The 13977-nt window shown below is 52.3% G+C and overlaps 5 protein-coding genes across 5 annotated transcripts; all 5 read left to right on the top strand.

The window, feature by feature from the left end:
• Window positions 1-1089: 1089 nt before the first annotated feature.
• On the top strand, window positions 1090-2841 carry QC762_119940 (uncharacterized protein; the record flags this gene model as incomplete). Its single annotated transcript, XM_062886429.1, has 1 exon — window positions 1090-2841. The coding sequence occupies one exon, from the start codon at window positions 1090-1092 to the stop codon at window positions 2839-2841; it is 1752 nt and encodes a 583-aa protein (XP_062749514.1).
• Window positions 2842-3881: 1040 nt separating this feature from the next.
• RPS4 (40S ribosomal protein S4) lies at window positions 3882-5178 on the top strand (the record flags this gene model as incomplete). The annotated part of the gene is made up of 3 exons (XM_062886428.1): window positions 3882-3895; window positions 4069-4491; window positions 4693-5178. 3 exons carry the CDS (start codon window positions 3882-3884, stop codon window positions 5033-5035), a joined length of 780 nt encoding a protein of 259 aa, XP_062749513.1. The 3' UTR covers window positions 5036-5178.
• Window positions 5179-6739: 1561 nt separating this feature from the next.
• Window positions 6740-7297, top strand: QC762_119920 (uncharacterized protein; the record flags this gene model as incomplete). The annotated part of the gene is made up of 3 exons (XM_062886427.1): window positions 6740-6839; window positions 6872-7106; window positions 7261-7297. 3 exons carry the CDS (start codon window positions 6740-6742, stop codon window positions 7295-7297), a joined length of 372 nt encoding a protein of 123 aa, XP_062749512.1.
• Window positions 7298-8390: 1093 nt separating this feature from the next.
• On the top strand, window positions 8391-9073 carry QC762_0020060 (uncharacterized protein; the record flags this gene model as incomplete). Its single annotated transcript, XM_062883068.1, has 2 exons — window positions 8391-8749; window positions 8800-9073. 2 exons carry the CDS (start codon window positions 8391-8393, stop codon window positions 9071-9073), a joined length of 633 nt encoding a protein of 210 aa, XP_062749511.1.
• A 2333-nt stretch (window positions 9074-11406) lies between these two features.
• On the top strand, window positions 11407-13509 carry DLD1_2 (D-lactate ferricytochrome c oxidoreductase; the record flags this gene model as incomplete). Its single annotated transcript, XM_062886426.1, has 4 exons — window positions 11407-11709; window positions 11764-12166; window positions 12243-13165; window positions 13438-13509. The coding sequence occupies 4 exons, from the start codon at window positions 11407-11409 to the stop codon at window positions 13507-13509; spliced, it is 1701 nt and encodes a 566-aa protein (XP_062749510.1).
• Window positions 13510-13977: the final 468 nt, after the last annotated feature.

The raw sequence follows: 13977 nt of genomic DNA, 5'->3' as shown, positions 1-13977 counted from the left end.
CCCCCCCCGAAAGAATGAGTGGGGGATTGGGAATGCAAAGCTGAGAGGCCACTCGATTGGATGTTGGCGGTCCAGTGATTTGTCACATCAAAAGAGCAAGAAAAATAGGGGGGTGCTATTGGAGATGGGGGTTGTCGGCCGGTTTCATTTACTCGTTTGGGAACCCGGGGGAGTGGTAAGCCGTCCAAAAGAAAGTTTGCCTGCTGCCCCCCTAGCTGAATGAACTGTCGGTCAGGAATGCGGGAACTTTTGACAAAATGCCTGTCTGGGGAATAAGAGGCCAAGAGATATCGACGGAGATGGACACGGCTGGTGTGGCGGTTGGTGATCGGCTCTCTGGCAGATGGTAGATGTTGACTGCTAAGGTGGTACCTCAGCCACCCACATCGGCAGGCTGCCCTCCCCCGCGTTCCCGTGATGGAAATATTGGGCCTCTGGCATATCTTTTCAGCTTTCGACTGGAGCTTCCATGCTATCTGATGGGCTTCCATGCGTGCTGTGACACCCAACTCCACGTGTTCTGGAATTCTATATTCCGCGGCCAGGCAAAGGCAGAAAGTGGCAGACCCCGTTGTCGTTGAAGGCGCCGGGCACTACTTTAGTGCTACGTGCTAGAAGGCTTCCCTCCAACCCACTCTGGCGGGCTGGGTGCCAAGCAAGGCCGCGCGCCGAGCTGAGCAGTGCTGAGGTACCCACAACCGAAAGCTAACCAGAGCTGCAGGAATGTCTCATCCTCGCGCGTGGTCTAGATCGCAACCCGATTTCCATCACGTCCAAAACCTAGGGGGCTAGGCGCCGCCAGCGAGGTTTCCAGCTTGTCTTTCTTTTTCCTGCACAGCTGCTGCACACGCTGCGACAACACCTCCAGCTACAATCTAGATTCCCACGGATGCGGATTCCCACTCGCTCACAGTCCTGCCGTGGTTTTACACACACGTACGAACCCTCGTCCTGTCCATCTCGCCGTCCGCGTCATCCTACCTCGCTCGCGACATATCCTCTCGATCATCTCTCTCTGGAATTCCCTGGGTTCGCCTTGCCTTCTTTCGAACTTCCCAATGCCCTCTTCCACGGGGTCATTACTTCACGATGGCCACGATCGAGCCAAGGTTAATACACCTCCTCAACAACTCACAAACCCCCGATCTTCCTCCGATCCAAAGCCTTCCCCTGGATGGCTCGGTCGAACAGTCGCAATCACTCGCGTTGCCCCCGCTCGAATCAGATGTCAGCCAGCGAGGCGATCGAAATGGTCCAAACCAGATACCGCCGATTTCGACCGTCAGTAACAGCAACACGCAACTGCCAGGGATCGGCTCGTTGACCGAAGACCCTTCCTCTCTCGACAATCCAAATCAACTGACGGCATTGGCCCGCCCCCTTCATCTCCTTCTTGGCGAACCGGAGCCGGCTGCCCCTTCCCCCTTTTCACTGCGCAGGATCGTCGACGATGTTCAAGAGGCTCAGGATGATGGCTCTAACAAGAAGAGGCATCGCGCACTTACAACCAAGGACGACTTTGTCCAACTACCCCAGCCCCTGAAAAAGCAGAAATCAGCCCAGCTTGTTCAACGGGGCGTAGTGCCTCCCATCATTGCCGGCCTCCATCAGCCCCCACCAAATGCTGCTGTCTTCCCACCGATCACTTCGAACCCTTATCATCATGGCGAACCGTCAAACATGGGCCTCTTCGGCAGCGTTGAAGAAAGATCTCTTCCTTTACACCTTCAGCAACACCGCGCTCAACCGCTACCCCAACCGATATCGCAGCCGCAGCCGCAAACTCCCTCGGAACTAGACAAGAGTATTGAACTGAGGGCGAAGAGGCGGGCGACAAAACCGAGGAAAAAGTGGACGGATGAAGAGACAAATAATCTTCTGCTTGGCGTGAGCAAGCACGGCGTCGGGAAGTGGACAAATATCTTGGAGGATCCGGGGTTCAAATTCAACGGCCGGTCCGCGGGAGATCTCAAAGACCGATTCAGAACATGCTGCCCTGATGAGTTGCGAGGGCAGCTGGTCAAAAAGCGCTCCAAGAATGGGAATGCCCCGACCCCGACGTCTGAGCCAAATTTGCCAAGTGACATCTCGAGACCCAAGAATGGCCTGCACCTCGACGATATCTTGAGTGGCGAACGACCAGGCGTCGTGGCTGCCGAACCAGATCAGCAATTATCGTCAGCACAGCCAGACTCGGACCCGCCACCCAAAGTAAGGAAGAGCAGGGCTCACAGGAAAAAAATGGAGGACCTGGTCGAGCTTGGAATTTGCGGCCCTTTCAAGAAATCACACCGTCGGGAACGACGGCCGTTCACCGATGAGGATGACAGGCAGATTCTTCACGGTCTCGAACAATATGGGCCATCGTGGACCAAGATCCAGCGGGATCCAAAGTACAACTTCTCCAGTCGACAGCCTACCGATCTCCGTGACAGAGTCAGAAACAAGTATCCAGATGTCTACAACCAGATCGAAAAGGGCACTCTCCAGATTGCAGATGCCAGCCGCAGGAACAACTTGCTGGAGCCATCAGTCAACACAACCATCGAGAAGTCGCTAGCTTCTGCCAGTACAAATCCGTTAGAGCCACAGCTGAACCGATCTGGGTCTAAGGAAGAGATGGCGCGATGGACAACAGCCTCGAGCTACTACGAGTCCACGGACTCTTTGCCCGGTCTCACTGGTGTTTTTGATATGAATAACGAGACCGGAGGATCGGGAATCAATATTGGGCGGCTGCTACTGGACGACCCCCAGGCGGTCGGCGACCAGATGAGGCCTGATGGCACGTCTAGCAGTGCCTCGCCAGCAGCGGATCCTCGCATACCACAGAACAGATGAGCTGGGTACGAGGTTGGTTGTTAGCCGTGGGACCAGAACTCTCACCACGTGTGTAGCACGTTTTTTTCATTTTCGGAGTCTTTCGTCCGGTGTTTGGAGGGATTGCTGTGCTTGAAATAGATTGTGATATACATACCTGTCGTTACCAGACACCTGAAAGTTTCTGTTTACTTTTGTGTTTTGTTGTTTTTTTTCTTTTTTTTGTTTGGTTTGTTTGTTTTTTTTTTTGTTTGTTTTTTTGCTTGTTTTTTTTTTTTTTTTTTTTGTTTTGTTTTGTTTTGGCTACGTGCCTCTGTCTGTTTCTCGCTTGTTTGATGTTTGATATCACCATCTATCTATCCTGGGGATACGCAATGGTTCCCTTTATGGCAGCACCATCCTGCTGTGGGCAGATAACAAAAACATATCATCACAGCTTACTACTACAACTTACAGGTTTAGAAGAAGAGAGCAATCTTTGGGCAGCCTTTGGACAGAACGGAAAGCATCACCTCGATTTGTTCTTCCTTTTTGGTCAAAGGTTGGCTAGGGCTCGTTTTTTGTCTACGTTTGTTCTAGCATTTTGTAGCTACACTATCCCCATGGCTTGATTCAGTCTTTGCTAGCTGTCTGCTTGCTTGAGCTTGTCGTTGCTGATGGGATCAAGCCTGGGAGTAGTGAGTGGAAAAGAAATTGAATTTTGAGTACATTCAGGGTGCCTCGGTCTGCAACATAAATCGAGGGCTGCTCGCTGTTCTTAGTGCTGATTCTTTGCCGACATCTCTGGTGGTGATAATGATGGTCAGCGGAAAACCCTAACCCCCCAATCTGTCTGTGGCAGAGCACAGGCAAGAGCTGCCACAGCGGGTCCCACTTTTCGGGCTGAGGTGAACGTCGAGCACAGACCAGCCTTTCTGCCAAACTCCACCGCTTCCTGTCCCCACCAAATTCGCTAGGGTTTCCGAGCCACAAATTATTTTTCATTGATTTGGTGCTTCTTCCCACTTCGCGATCTGTGATTCCGTTTTCCTTCGACCAGCACATCGACAACAGCCGCCAAAATGGGTAGAGGACCGTAAGTCTACCTGACCCCCAGCCTTCGTTGAGATTCGAATCGCCAGTTACGAAGAAAACAATGTCGAAAGATGTCGGGTTCTTGGAAATTGGCGGTTCATGATTGTCAACGCTCCGCCGATGACTGCACTCAATCAGTCGTGAAATCTCGCGATGCTGACTCTTTGGCAACAGAAAGAAGCACCAGAAGCGCCTTAGCGCCCCCAGCCACTGGCTCCTGGACAAGCTGTCCGGTGTCTATGCCCCTCGCCCATCCGCTGGTCCTCACAAGCTCCGCGACTGCATGCCCTTGATTGTCTTCGTCCGCAACAGACTCAAGTATGCGCTCAACTTCCGCGAGACCCGCGCCATCCTCATGCAGCGCCTGGTCAAGGTTGACGGCAAGGTCCGCACCGACATGACCTACCCCGCCGGCTTCATGGACGTCATCAGCATCGAGAAGACTGGCGAGAACTTCCGTCTCGTCTACGACACCAAGGGTCGCTTCACCGTCCACCGCATCGGTGACGAGGAGTCCAAGTACAAGCTCGGCAAGGTCAAGCGTGTTCAGCTTGGCCGTGGTGGTGTCCCATTCTTGGTTACGCATGATGCGAGAACGTGAGTTCTTCTGACATCTATCAGCCGTTGGACCAAGCTTTGGTTGACATCGTGCGGGCAATTTCTCTCTCGAGACTTTCCACTATGATGTGGCGATGAAGAGGGGGAAACTCTGCCCCACGATTGGCCCAACACAAGCACTGGATCTATACGGTTGGTACGTTGAATTTCTGCCCCAGTTTAGCTGACGATATTCAACAGCATCCGCTACCCCGACCCCTTGATCAAGGTCAACGACACCGTCAAGATCAACCTTGAGACTGGCAAGATCGAGGACTTTATCAAGTTCGACACTGGTGCCATCGCCATGGTTACCGGCGGTCGCAACATGGGTCGTGTTGGTGTCATCACCCACCGCGAACGTCACGATGGTGGTTTCAACATTGTCCACCTCAAGGATGCTATTGACAACTCGTTCGCCACCCGTGAGACCAACGTTTTCGTCATTGGCCAGGACAAGCCCTGGATCTCCCTGCCCAAGGGCAAGGGTGTCAAGCTCACCATTGCTGAGGAGCGTGACCGCAAGCGCGCCCTTGGCAACTAAATTCACTGAGAAGTGGGTTTGGTGCTTGATGAATCAACGGGAAAACGGGCAGCAGGAATTGGGATCAAAAAGGATGGCGTTAGCGGATGTCACTTTAGGTTAGGCTCATGACAGCACATTGAGCCTCCTGGCTTAACTAGATACCACACCCGGGCCAGGATTCGGCCCCCAATAACTGCACTGCTCTCCCGCTGAGATATTTTTGCTGCTGCCAGTGAGTGACTGTGTATGTGATTGCCACATGTCCCTATCTTTGATGACGAGACAATGGTGGTGTCGACCCCCATTCCCACCCCCGTGGATGTTCTGTGGGTTGCCCCGCGGGAGGATCATCTTCCTTGGCCAGATCTTTCTGTGTGTGGGTGTCCTTGTGGGTGTCCTTGTGGGTGTCCTTGTGGTGACATGGCGGTGAGGCATCACATCTTGTTTCCCCTGCATCCAGCAAGCCACATCGAACGATTTTTTTTCTTTTGTTTTTTTCTTTCCTAGGAGCAATACAGGAAACCGAAACGCGAGTTTAGCAAGATGAAGGTAGGGTAGGGGACCTTGGTGGAGAGAGAGCTGCAACACCCCCGCTCTGTTGCAGCGAGTCCGGATCCGTCTTCTTGCATGCAAGTTTGTCTGCCTACCGCAAGTTTGTGATTCCTGGTCATTGGTGCTTGTGATGGGGGTGGTCGTTTGAGGGGGGGAATATTATGGAGGCTGGGGGGTTCTGGTTACGCTGTTCATTGGGGAGGTTTGTCCTGAAGTGTTTTCTTGGCATTTTGCACTCTTGCAAGCACCGGGAGATGATGTCTGATGAACCTTGGGGAAGGTCTTGGGAAAGGGGGGGTTGTTGGTTTGGCTTTCTTTTTGGAATTGACTGCTAGGTTGACTGAGTATATTTATTGCCCGTGGCATTTTCCAACACTTTGGAGAGGGGGCTACTTGTCGACTAGAACCATCGAGAGTGGTAATAGGGGCTTCACTTTGAAACTATCAAATCTGTGAGGTCTGGGATGAGACGTTGAAGCTGGAACTGGCTAGACTCTTTTTTTAAAAGCTGGTGGAAAAGTGGCCGAGTTTGTTGAGACCGTTGGGGTTGTAGATTCTCCGATGTGACTTTTGAAATCATGATGCTCAAAATATGAGATGTGATGCCTGGGGGTTCGGTCGAGGCGGCAGATAGGAGTTGGAAGGATGGGAGGGGTGGTGCGGAAAGGCAAGAGGAGGGCCGGTGATACCCGAGAGTATGTGAGTACCCTGCTTGTTGGGTTTTGGACTTGGACGTCGTCAAAGGCTGCTGGACTTGAACAAGGCAAAAGATTCTAAAGACATATGGCCAGAGAGTTCCAAAAAAATTTAAGAGTGGGAATCGAGACGTGCTGGACGGTCCAGTGTGTAACACTTCAGCACCCCCTTTTCAGCCTCTACCGATCATCGTTTCTCACCGGCTCGGAAGCCACGAGAATGCGGTGTATTTCTCGGGGTATTCCCCTCGGATGTTGAAAATCGCTGTTAATCGAAAACAGCCTTCCGTCTTTTTACCAAGTTTACCACAAGTCCTGTATGTGTCTGCATGCTTCAAAAGGTTACCGACTGCCCATCTAGTGTACCCCAAGATATGCGTAGGATGTACCCCGTGATACAGCAAAAAGCATCATCAATTTTGCGGGGAAAGAGCCTGGGGCCTTTTGACAGGTCCGCCTGCGCAAGTCCCCAGATATGTTGAGCAAACCTGTTAGTGCGGATCTCAAGTATTACAATTTGGTAAGACCGGCCCTGCTGATTCGACGAGCGTTATACCGGTCGATTTTGTTTGTGCGTGAGTAAGCAATAAGAGACATGATCAAGCAGCTAGAAAACCACAGCTTACCCCCCGGGAGCAAAGCAAACAAGCAGGCGGTGTCATCCAGGGGCAAGGCCGAGCCAACGACTCAAGGCCGTACAGGAGGCTAACCCTGCGTTATGTTGCTGCTGCATGGACGGCCCCCTCTCCCCCACACGTACAAAACGTCGAGCCGGGTGTAGATGCGGACGATCTTGGGCTTAGCATCGATGCCTGCACATCAGACCGAGGTCACGAGACAAGGTGAGATTTTCACCTGCATGTTGAGGCTTCCGTGGGACCCTTCTCCTCCTTGGTTGAGGTCGAAGACTGGCTGATGGCTAGGATCCGGGTCCTTCGTTTGCCTCCGTTGGGATCACTTCTTCGTCTAGTCCACAAAAATGACAGAAAGTACCAGGGAATCATCCTCTTTTCCAGGCCTGTCCACCGGGTAGCGTGACATCGAAAGGCTCAAGAATGTGGTGGAGTTGGACTGTTATATTCTGTGTCATTGGCGGCCCGGGGCGGCGAACTTCGCACTCACAGCTACCTATTCAGCGGTTGACGGTCAATATCTTGTCTTCGATTCTCGCCTCGCCCTAACCTGCCACCACGTTCCACCGCAGCTCTTGACAGCGCTTCGTTGAGGAGCTGAGGACCAGTTATGTTCACAAGATCAGACGCCACCACATCTCGAAAGTCAGAAGAGTCGGTCAGGGCTTGCCGGAAGCCGCTTCGCCGCTCGTTTCCTTTCTCATTCCTGACCTTGATTTTGCAGTGGGGACGGATTCTCCGCGGCTTGAGGCTGGGAGATTTTGGACGCAGCACCCGGGATCGTTGATAGTAAATGCCCACACATGTGGTGAACCCCGAACCCCACCCTCTGTACTCTCTTCTTGAGCGTCTCGTGTCGAGCTTTGCTGGATCGATGCGAGCGGTGGGCACGTGGACCGGTGCACATCTCCCATTCATTGGCTTCCACGAGGAAGCCGCGTACGTACACTGTACTCTGTCAAGAGGAGGGGGACACTCACCGTCACGTTGCAGGGCCAAGCCAGGCTGTAAAACGAGAGAATCCTCCCAGATGCAAGCTTCTGTGCCTTGCAGCGCCGAGATGGCTGGTAGTCGAGCTGAGGGCCACAGGAAGGTCGACAAAAACTTGATGAGGGGATTTCGGCCGGGCGTGGGGGTGGTTGATAAAGGACGGGATGGCAGTAACCCAGGCCTGCCATTCACTTTCAATGTCTTGCGTGTCGTCTGTTCAGGCTGAGATGCGTCATATGGCAACACCATCAGCGGCAGGAGAAACGAGCATGGAGGAGGCTTCTGGAAGTTGAACCCGGCAGGCAATACGAGGGCACGAGACTTGCCTATAGCCGTCTTGTGCAACATGTGAAAATGTCTCTGATGTTGACGGCTCCCATAGGTTTCATTGATGTGAAAAAGACGATCGGTTGGTTGGGCCAGGTTACATGCATGTCGACCAGCCGCTCTCTGGAGCTGGGGTTCGATCAAGATTCGGGGGAAGCAAAAACTCACCTGCTCTGAATGTGTTGGCTTGCTTGGTGGGAAACCCGAGGGTTGCGACGCTTCGTGGTAAGCTCCAACAGTGAAAATACCAGACAATGGCCTCACCATGATGTGAGATCTGATGAGCTTCCGGGTCCAGTCTCCAAAATTTGGATGACAATTAAGGCACCCCCTGGCCATCAGGGTGCGGCCGGTATTAAATACAACGTTCATAGCGGGGCAAGAAGGACCCAGCAGCGCGGCTTGGCATCGGACGACAGAAGGCCGAGATTGGGCCCTTTTCTCCCAACAGACCTTCGACAGATCTTCCTCAGGTGTTCCACTGCAGCTACCCGGAATTTAGAGCTGGCCATTGAGCCGCTCGTGCAGACCAGGAGGTGAGTAGAGTCCAGCTGGGTAGGGTCAATGACTGACGTGGATACCTCAGTACACCTTTCCGATTACCGTATCTGTACTGGAGGTACCACTCCATTCTGACAAACTCTCCCGACGCCGTCGACACACCTCCCAACTGGGGACTCCCCACGCCCACGGAGCCACTGGGCGCTGGCTGTCTGGCAGAGATGATGGAGGGTGTTACGGGCGTTGTGTGTGCGCCATCAGACCCAGACACCCGATTCAACGTCAGGGTTGTCCTCCTGACCCTCTCGGCAATTTATGTTCATGCTGACGGCCCAATATTTCACAGAACCAGAGCTTGAGGATGATGAATCCCGATATGCCGTGCTCTATCCGCTACCTAGCTGCGTTTATAGCCCGCCCGGGTGTAGCTGTAATCGCGAACAGGCGCAAACAATTGCACTGTGTGACGGGTCATGGGTGCTTTGCCTGGCCTTGATCTCTATCCTCGATGATCGGGAGGGCTGTCGCCTTTCGCGGCATCTTTCAAATCTTTATCAGATACATCGACCAATCACGGAACACCAGCGCGCAGAGGATATCGACCATGTCCAGATTCTCAACGTCTGCTTCCGACGCCCAGGCCCGAACCGGAGAAACCAAGTGACCAAATCCAGCATAGGTCAAGATATCATGGGAGGCGGATCCCGCGAGAATTGGAGATTGGAGAACAATCATGCCCCCAATCCACGCCCACCATCTTCTCAGGAGGGTTGCAATATATCGGATTGGCATTGACCCTGACGACATGTATCAGATTTCTTCGCACGGTGAAGTCCATCTGATGCACGGTGTGGCTTGCTCGGGCCACATGCAGCAACCTCTACACCTCTACATATTGCTTGTCACATCGCCATCTTTTCTGTCACCGGGCATCCCGCTTCCCCAGTGGTAGTTTGTTGAAGAAGCAGCCAGAGAGGTGCGGGGCGTTGGATGTTTAGACCACTCCTCCCCACTTGCCGTTCTCGGAAAATGCATTTCAAGAAGCCGTACCGTAACATTACCGACCACTTCACTCGCCTCGTCTATTCTTGGGTCCTGGATTTATATGTATCGACAAGTTGTCGACAGCATTGATCATTCCTGAGAGGGCTATTTCTGAACCCTGAACAAGAACATGCAGAAACCAGCGAGTCAACTGGTTGCAATTGGTGCGGCTGTTACGATACGGTGTATTTCTTCCGGTATCGTTACTAGCACCAATACCACCGCTGACAACAATCTCGAAGTGATGCAACGCAAGAATTTTTCTCTCACATCTTTGTTTCTCCCTCGTGCCCATTCTTCCCTCCACCTCACCTCGAAGTCCACCCCACTGCCGTGCACCACACACACACACACACACACACACACACACACACACACACACACACACACACGCGCGCGCTGGCCGACCGCCCCACGGACGGGTGACGGAGTAAGGAAACGAGGGTGGGAGCTGTCAGCGGGATGTGTGCTACCACAACAGCAGAAGCTCTCCGGCTGTTGCGTTTTGCTTTTGGATGGGATCAACCAGGAGCGAGCCCAGACTCGGTCCGCCTGTTCAGTGTTGCCCAGCATGAGAGTCACCTGGGTGCCAGGTCCGAGAGCCTCTTGATCCAACCATCTTCCACCACCCACCGCTGGCACCTTGGCTTACCTCTCTTCTCCATCATATTCCTTCGGTAATTTGCACTTTGCACTCCCCCCATGCACCTACGGCTGTTTCCCTCTGAAAGCCCCGTGTATCTGACCGTGCCGGACCGGCTCCTGCGGTTGTCCCCGCCCATCTCACCGGTCCTGCCCACCGCCTGTGGTGACTCGATCCGCTGCCGTCCTTTTGGTCTTTTGGCATGTATGTGCACACATACCGGGAGGCGTACTCAGTAGTAGTACCTCTTACATACCTCCCATCCAAGTGACCGTCAAGTGTCCACCACCGCCCTTCCACACTACAAGCCCCCTTCTTTACTGGACCTGGTCTAGCTCAAACATGTTCGTCTTGATTGGAGAGGAGTGTTACTCCACCCTGATCCTGCATCTTAATCCAAATCTGGACGCGGCAACTCGTTCTTATTAAGAGGCGATACCTACCCAACAGCTTTGCTTTCCAATATCACCCACCGACATCTTTCTCGCCGAGGTCACTGGTTCGAGAGACGCCCACTATGGTCTCGTCATATGCCACCTTCTTCTGTACCTTGTCGTCATAACCTTCCAGTCTCCCCCTTTTTTTTTTTTTTTTTTTGCCTCGGTCACCTCTGGCCTATCACGCCCTCACTGAGATTCGTTACGAGGCTCCATTGTGGAGTTTGCTGTCAAGGTGGCAGATGGTATGCGGCTTTAGTCGTCGCTACACTCAAGAGTCACCTCATCACCACCCGCATCAGGGAAGCGGTAGGTATTGTCAAACCTACTTCTCTGTTTCTTTTGTGCGCAGTAAGGAATTGAGGCTGATTGGCACACTCAGGCAACCCAACCCGCCCCTTCGGTGATCACCAAAAGGGTAACCCTCTCGGTTGAGGCTCTTTCAAAGGGCACCTATTCGGCCCGGACATAAAAAGCGTCCCAAAAGAAGCGAATCTGGCGGAAAGGCACCCAATTTGCGTCTATAGGGGTCACAACGGGGCCTCGAAATCTCAAAGGCGACATCTGCATGTCGGCAACCCGTCTTGCGAGGGCAGCCAAGCCCTTTGGCCGCTCTCTCACTTGCTTGAACAGCACAGGCAAACAACGCTTCAGCACAAGTGCCATTCGTCGCACTTCCACCTCGGGCAGCAGTGAACAGCCTAGGCAAGCTTCAGTATGGTCGTACTCGGGTGTCATGGCCGTTGCGGCGACTGCCGGGTTGTTTGGATGGGGCATGTCTGAGTTCCGGCATGGGAGTCTTCCCAAGACCATGCTGTTTGATAGCTTGTACGCCTATCCTAGGTATGCGAGCATGCATGAGATGGAGCAGGTACGTTCTTGATAATCATCCAGCTCACACGTCATGCGTCTGACCAAGGATAAGGCCCTAAGAGAAATCCGACAAGAAATCGGCGGCGCAGAAGACATCATATCCACTGACCCCGACGACCTCCACGCTCACGGGTACTCGGAATGGTCGACTTCCAACCCTGAGGGGCTCCCAGTCGCGGTGGCCTACCCGCGCTCTACAGAGCAGGTATCCACTATCGCTCGCATTTGTCACAAGTATCGTGTCCCAATCATTCCGTATTCTGGCGGTTCCAGTCTCGAGGGCAACTTCTCGGCACCTTTCGGGGGCATCAGTGTCGACTTTGCCTACATGGACAGGATCGTCCAATTCAACAAAAACGACATGGACGTGGTGGTGCAGCCGAGCATTGGCTGGCAGGATTTGAACGAGCAGCTGGCCAAGATGGAGAGCGGGCTCTTCTTTCCTATTGATCCTGGTGAGCTATTTCCCTCCCCCCCCTCCTTCAAAAACAACACTGCTTCTGAATGTGAAAGATATTGACAGCCATCTAGGGCCAAGCGCCAAAATAGGCGGCATGATTGGCACCAACTGCTCAGGCACCAACGCGGTGAAGTACGGCACGATGAAAGACTGGGTCATCAACTTGACTGTTGTTCTTGCAGACGGAACAGTGATCAAAACGCGGCGTCGTCCGCGCAAGTCTTCTGCTGGGTACAACCTCAACGGTCTGTTTGTTGGCTCGGAGGGCACATTGGGTCTTGTCACAGAAGCCACGCTTAAGCTCGCTGTCATCCCGGAGGAGTTTTCGGTAGCGGTCGTGACTTTCCCTTCCATTCGTGACGCTGCTTCCGCGGCGGCAGAGGTCATGCAAACGGGCATTCCTGTCGCGGCAATGGAGATCATGGACGAGGTGCAGATGAAGGTGGTCAATATGGGTGGTGCCACCGCGCCGAGGGTGTGGAAGGAGATGCCGACGCTGTTTTTCAAGTTTTCTGGGACAAAGGCAGGAGTGAGGGAGAATATTGGTCTGGTACAGAAGATCACAAGGGCGAATAAGGGGAGCAATTTTGAGTTTGCGAAGGATGCCAGAGAGCAGAAGTTGCTTTGGTCAGCGAGGAAGGAGAGTCTGTGGAGTATGTTGGCTCTTAGAAAGGAAGGGGAGGAGGTCTGGAGTACGGATGTGGCGGTGCCATTTAGCCGGTTGGCGGATATCATTGAGGTGAGCAAGAAGGAGATGGATGAGTTGGGATTGTTTGCAAGTATATTGGGCCACATTGGGGATGGGAATTTCCACGAGAGCATTATTTATAATCGGCGGGACAAGGCTGAGGTGAAGAAGGTGGAGGCGTGTGTGAAGAATATGGTGAAGAGGGCGTTGGAGATGGAGGGAACGTGTACGGGAGAGCATTCGATCGGGTGGGGCAAGAAGGAGAGCTTGCTTTGGGAGGTGGGAGAGGATACATTGGGGGTGATGGTGAGTTTTTTTTATTTATTTTTTTACTTCTTTTTTTTTACTTCTTTTTTTTTTTACTTCTTTTTTTTTCCTTCTTTTTTTTTTTACTTCTTTTTTTTTACTTCTTTTTTTATACTTTTTTTTTTACTTCTTTTTTTTTACTCCTTTTTTTTCTTTATATTTTTTTTTACCTCTTTGTTTATATATTTTTATTTTTTTAATTTTTTTAATCTTTTTAATTTTTATTTCCTTTTGTAATGCTTCAATGGATGTGGAAGCTGACTTGCCAACAGAGGGCTATCAAGATGGCGTTGGACCCAAATTGGATTATGAATCCGGGCAAAATCTTTGACAGGCAAAGCTAGAAAAAATGCATCGACGGAATACGAGATACGGAGTACGAACATGTTTCTGAGCATTTTTATACGGCATTGGGCGACCATTGATCACGGAGCATTGGAGGTGATAGCGAAGAGGAGAAGGGTCTGCATTGCATACATTGGTGGCTCGGTGGAAGAGCATAGGGGGCAATGGAAGCGGGCTGGTGAGGTGTTGGATGCACAATCGTCAATGGGGGCTTTTCAGCATTGGGTGGGCAGACCCCAAAAGTTTGTTTGTTCTAGCTTTTTGTTTTATATTGGAACGGGGTGTTTTTATTTTGGTCTTGTTTACAGGGGTGTTTCTGTCGTTGGACCAAGAGCTGGAATGGAAGAGTGCTCTTGGACACTGTTAGGTGTCAGAAGACGAAGATGGGAATTTGGAGAGAAGGGATGTCAGGAAGGATTCGGGCGGCTTTTGTGAATTTAGGTATGTTATCGCAATGGAATTTAGAT

The sequence above is a fragment of the Podospora pseudocomata genome (genome assembly GCF_035222375.1).
Source record: "Podospora pseudocomata strain CBS 415.72m chromosome 1 map unlocalized CBS415.72m_1, whole genome shotgun sequence".
In the NCBI taxonomy this organism is placed as follows: Eukaryota; Fungi; Ascomycota; class Sordariomycetes; order Sordariales; family Podosporaceae; genus Podospora; species Podospora pseudocomata.
The sequence above is the reverse complement of the archived record's forward strand: the minus strand, read 5'-3'. Positions and strand labels throughout refer to the sequence as shown.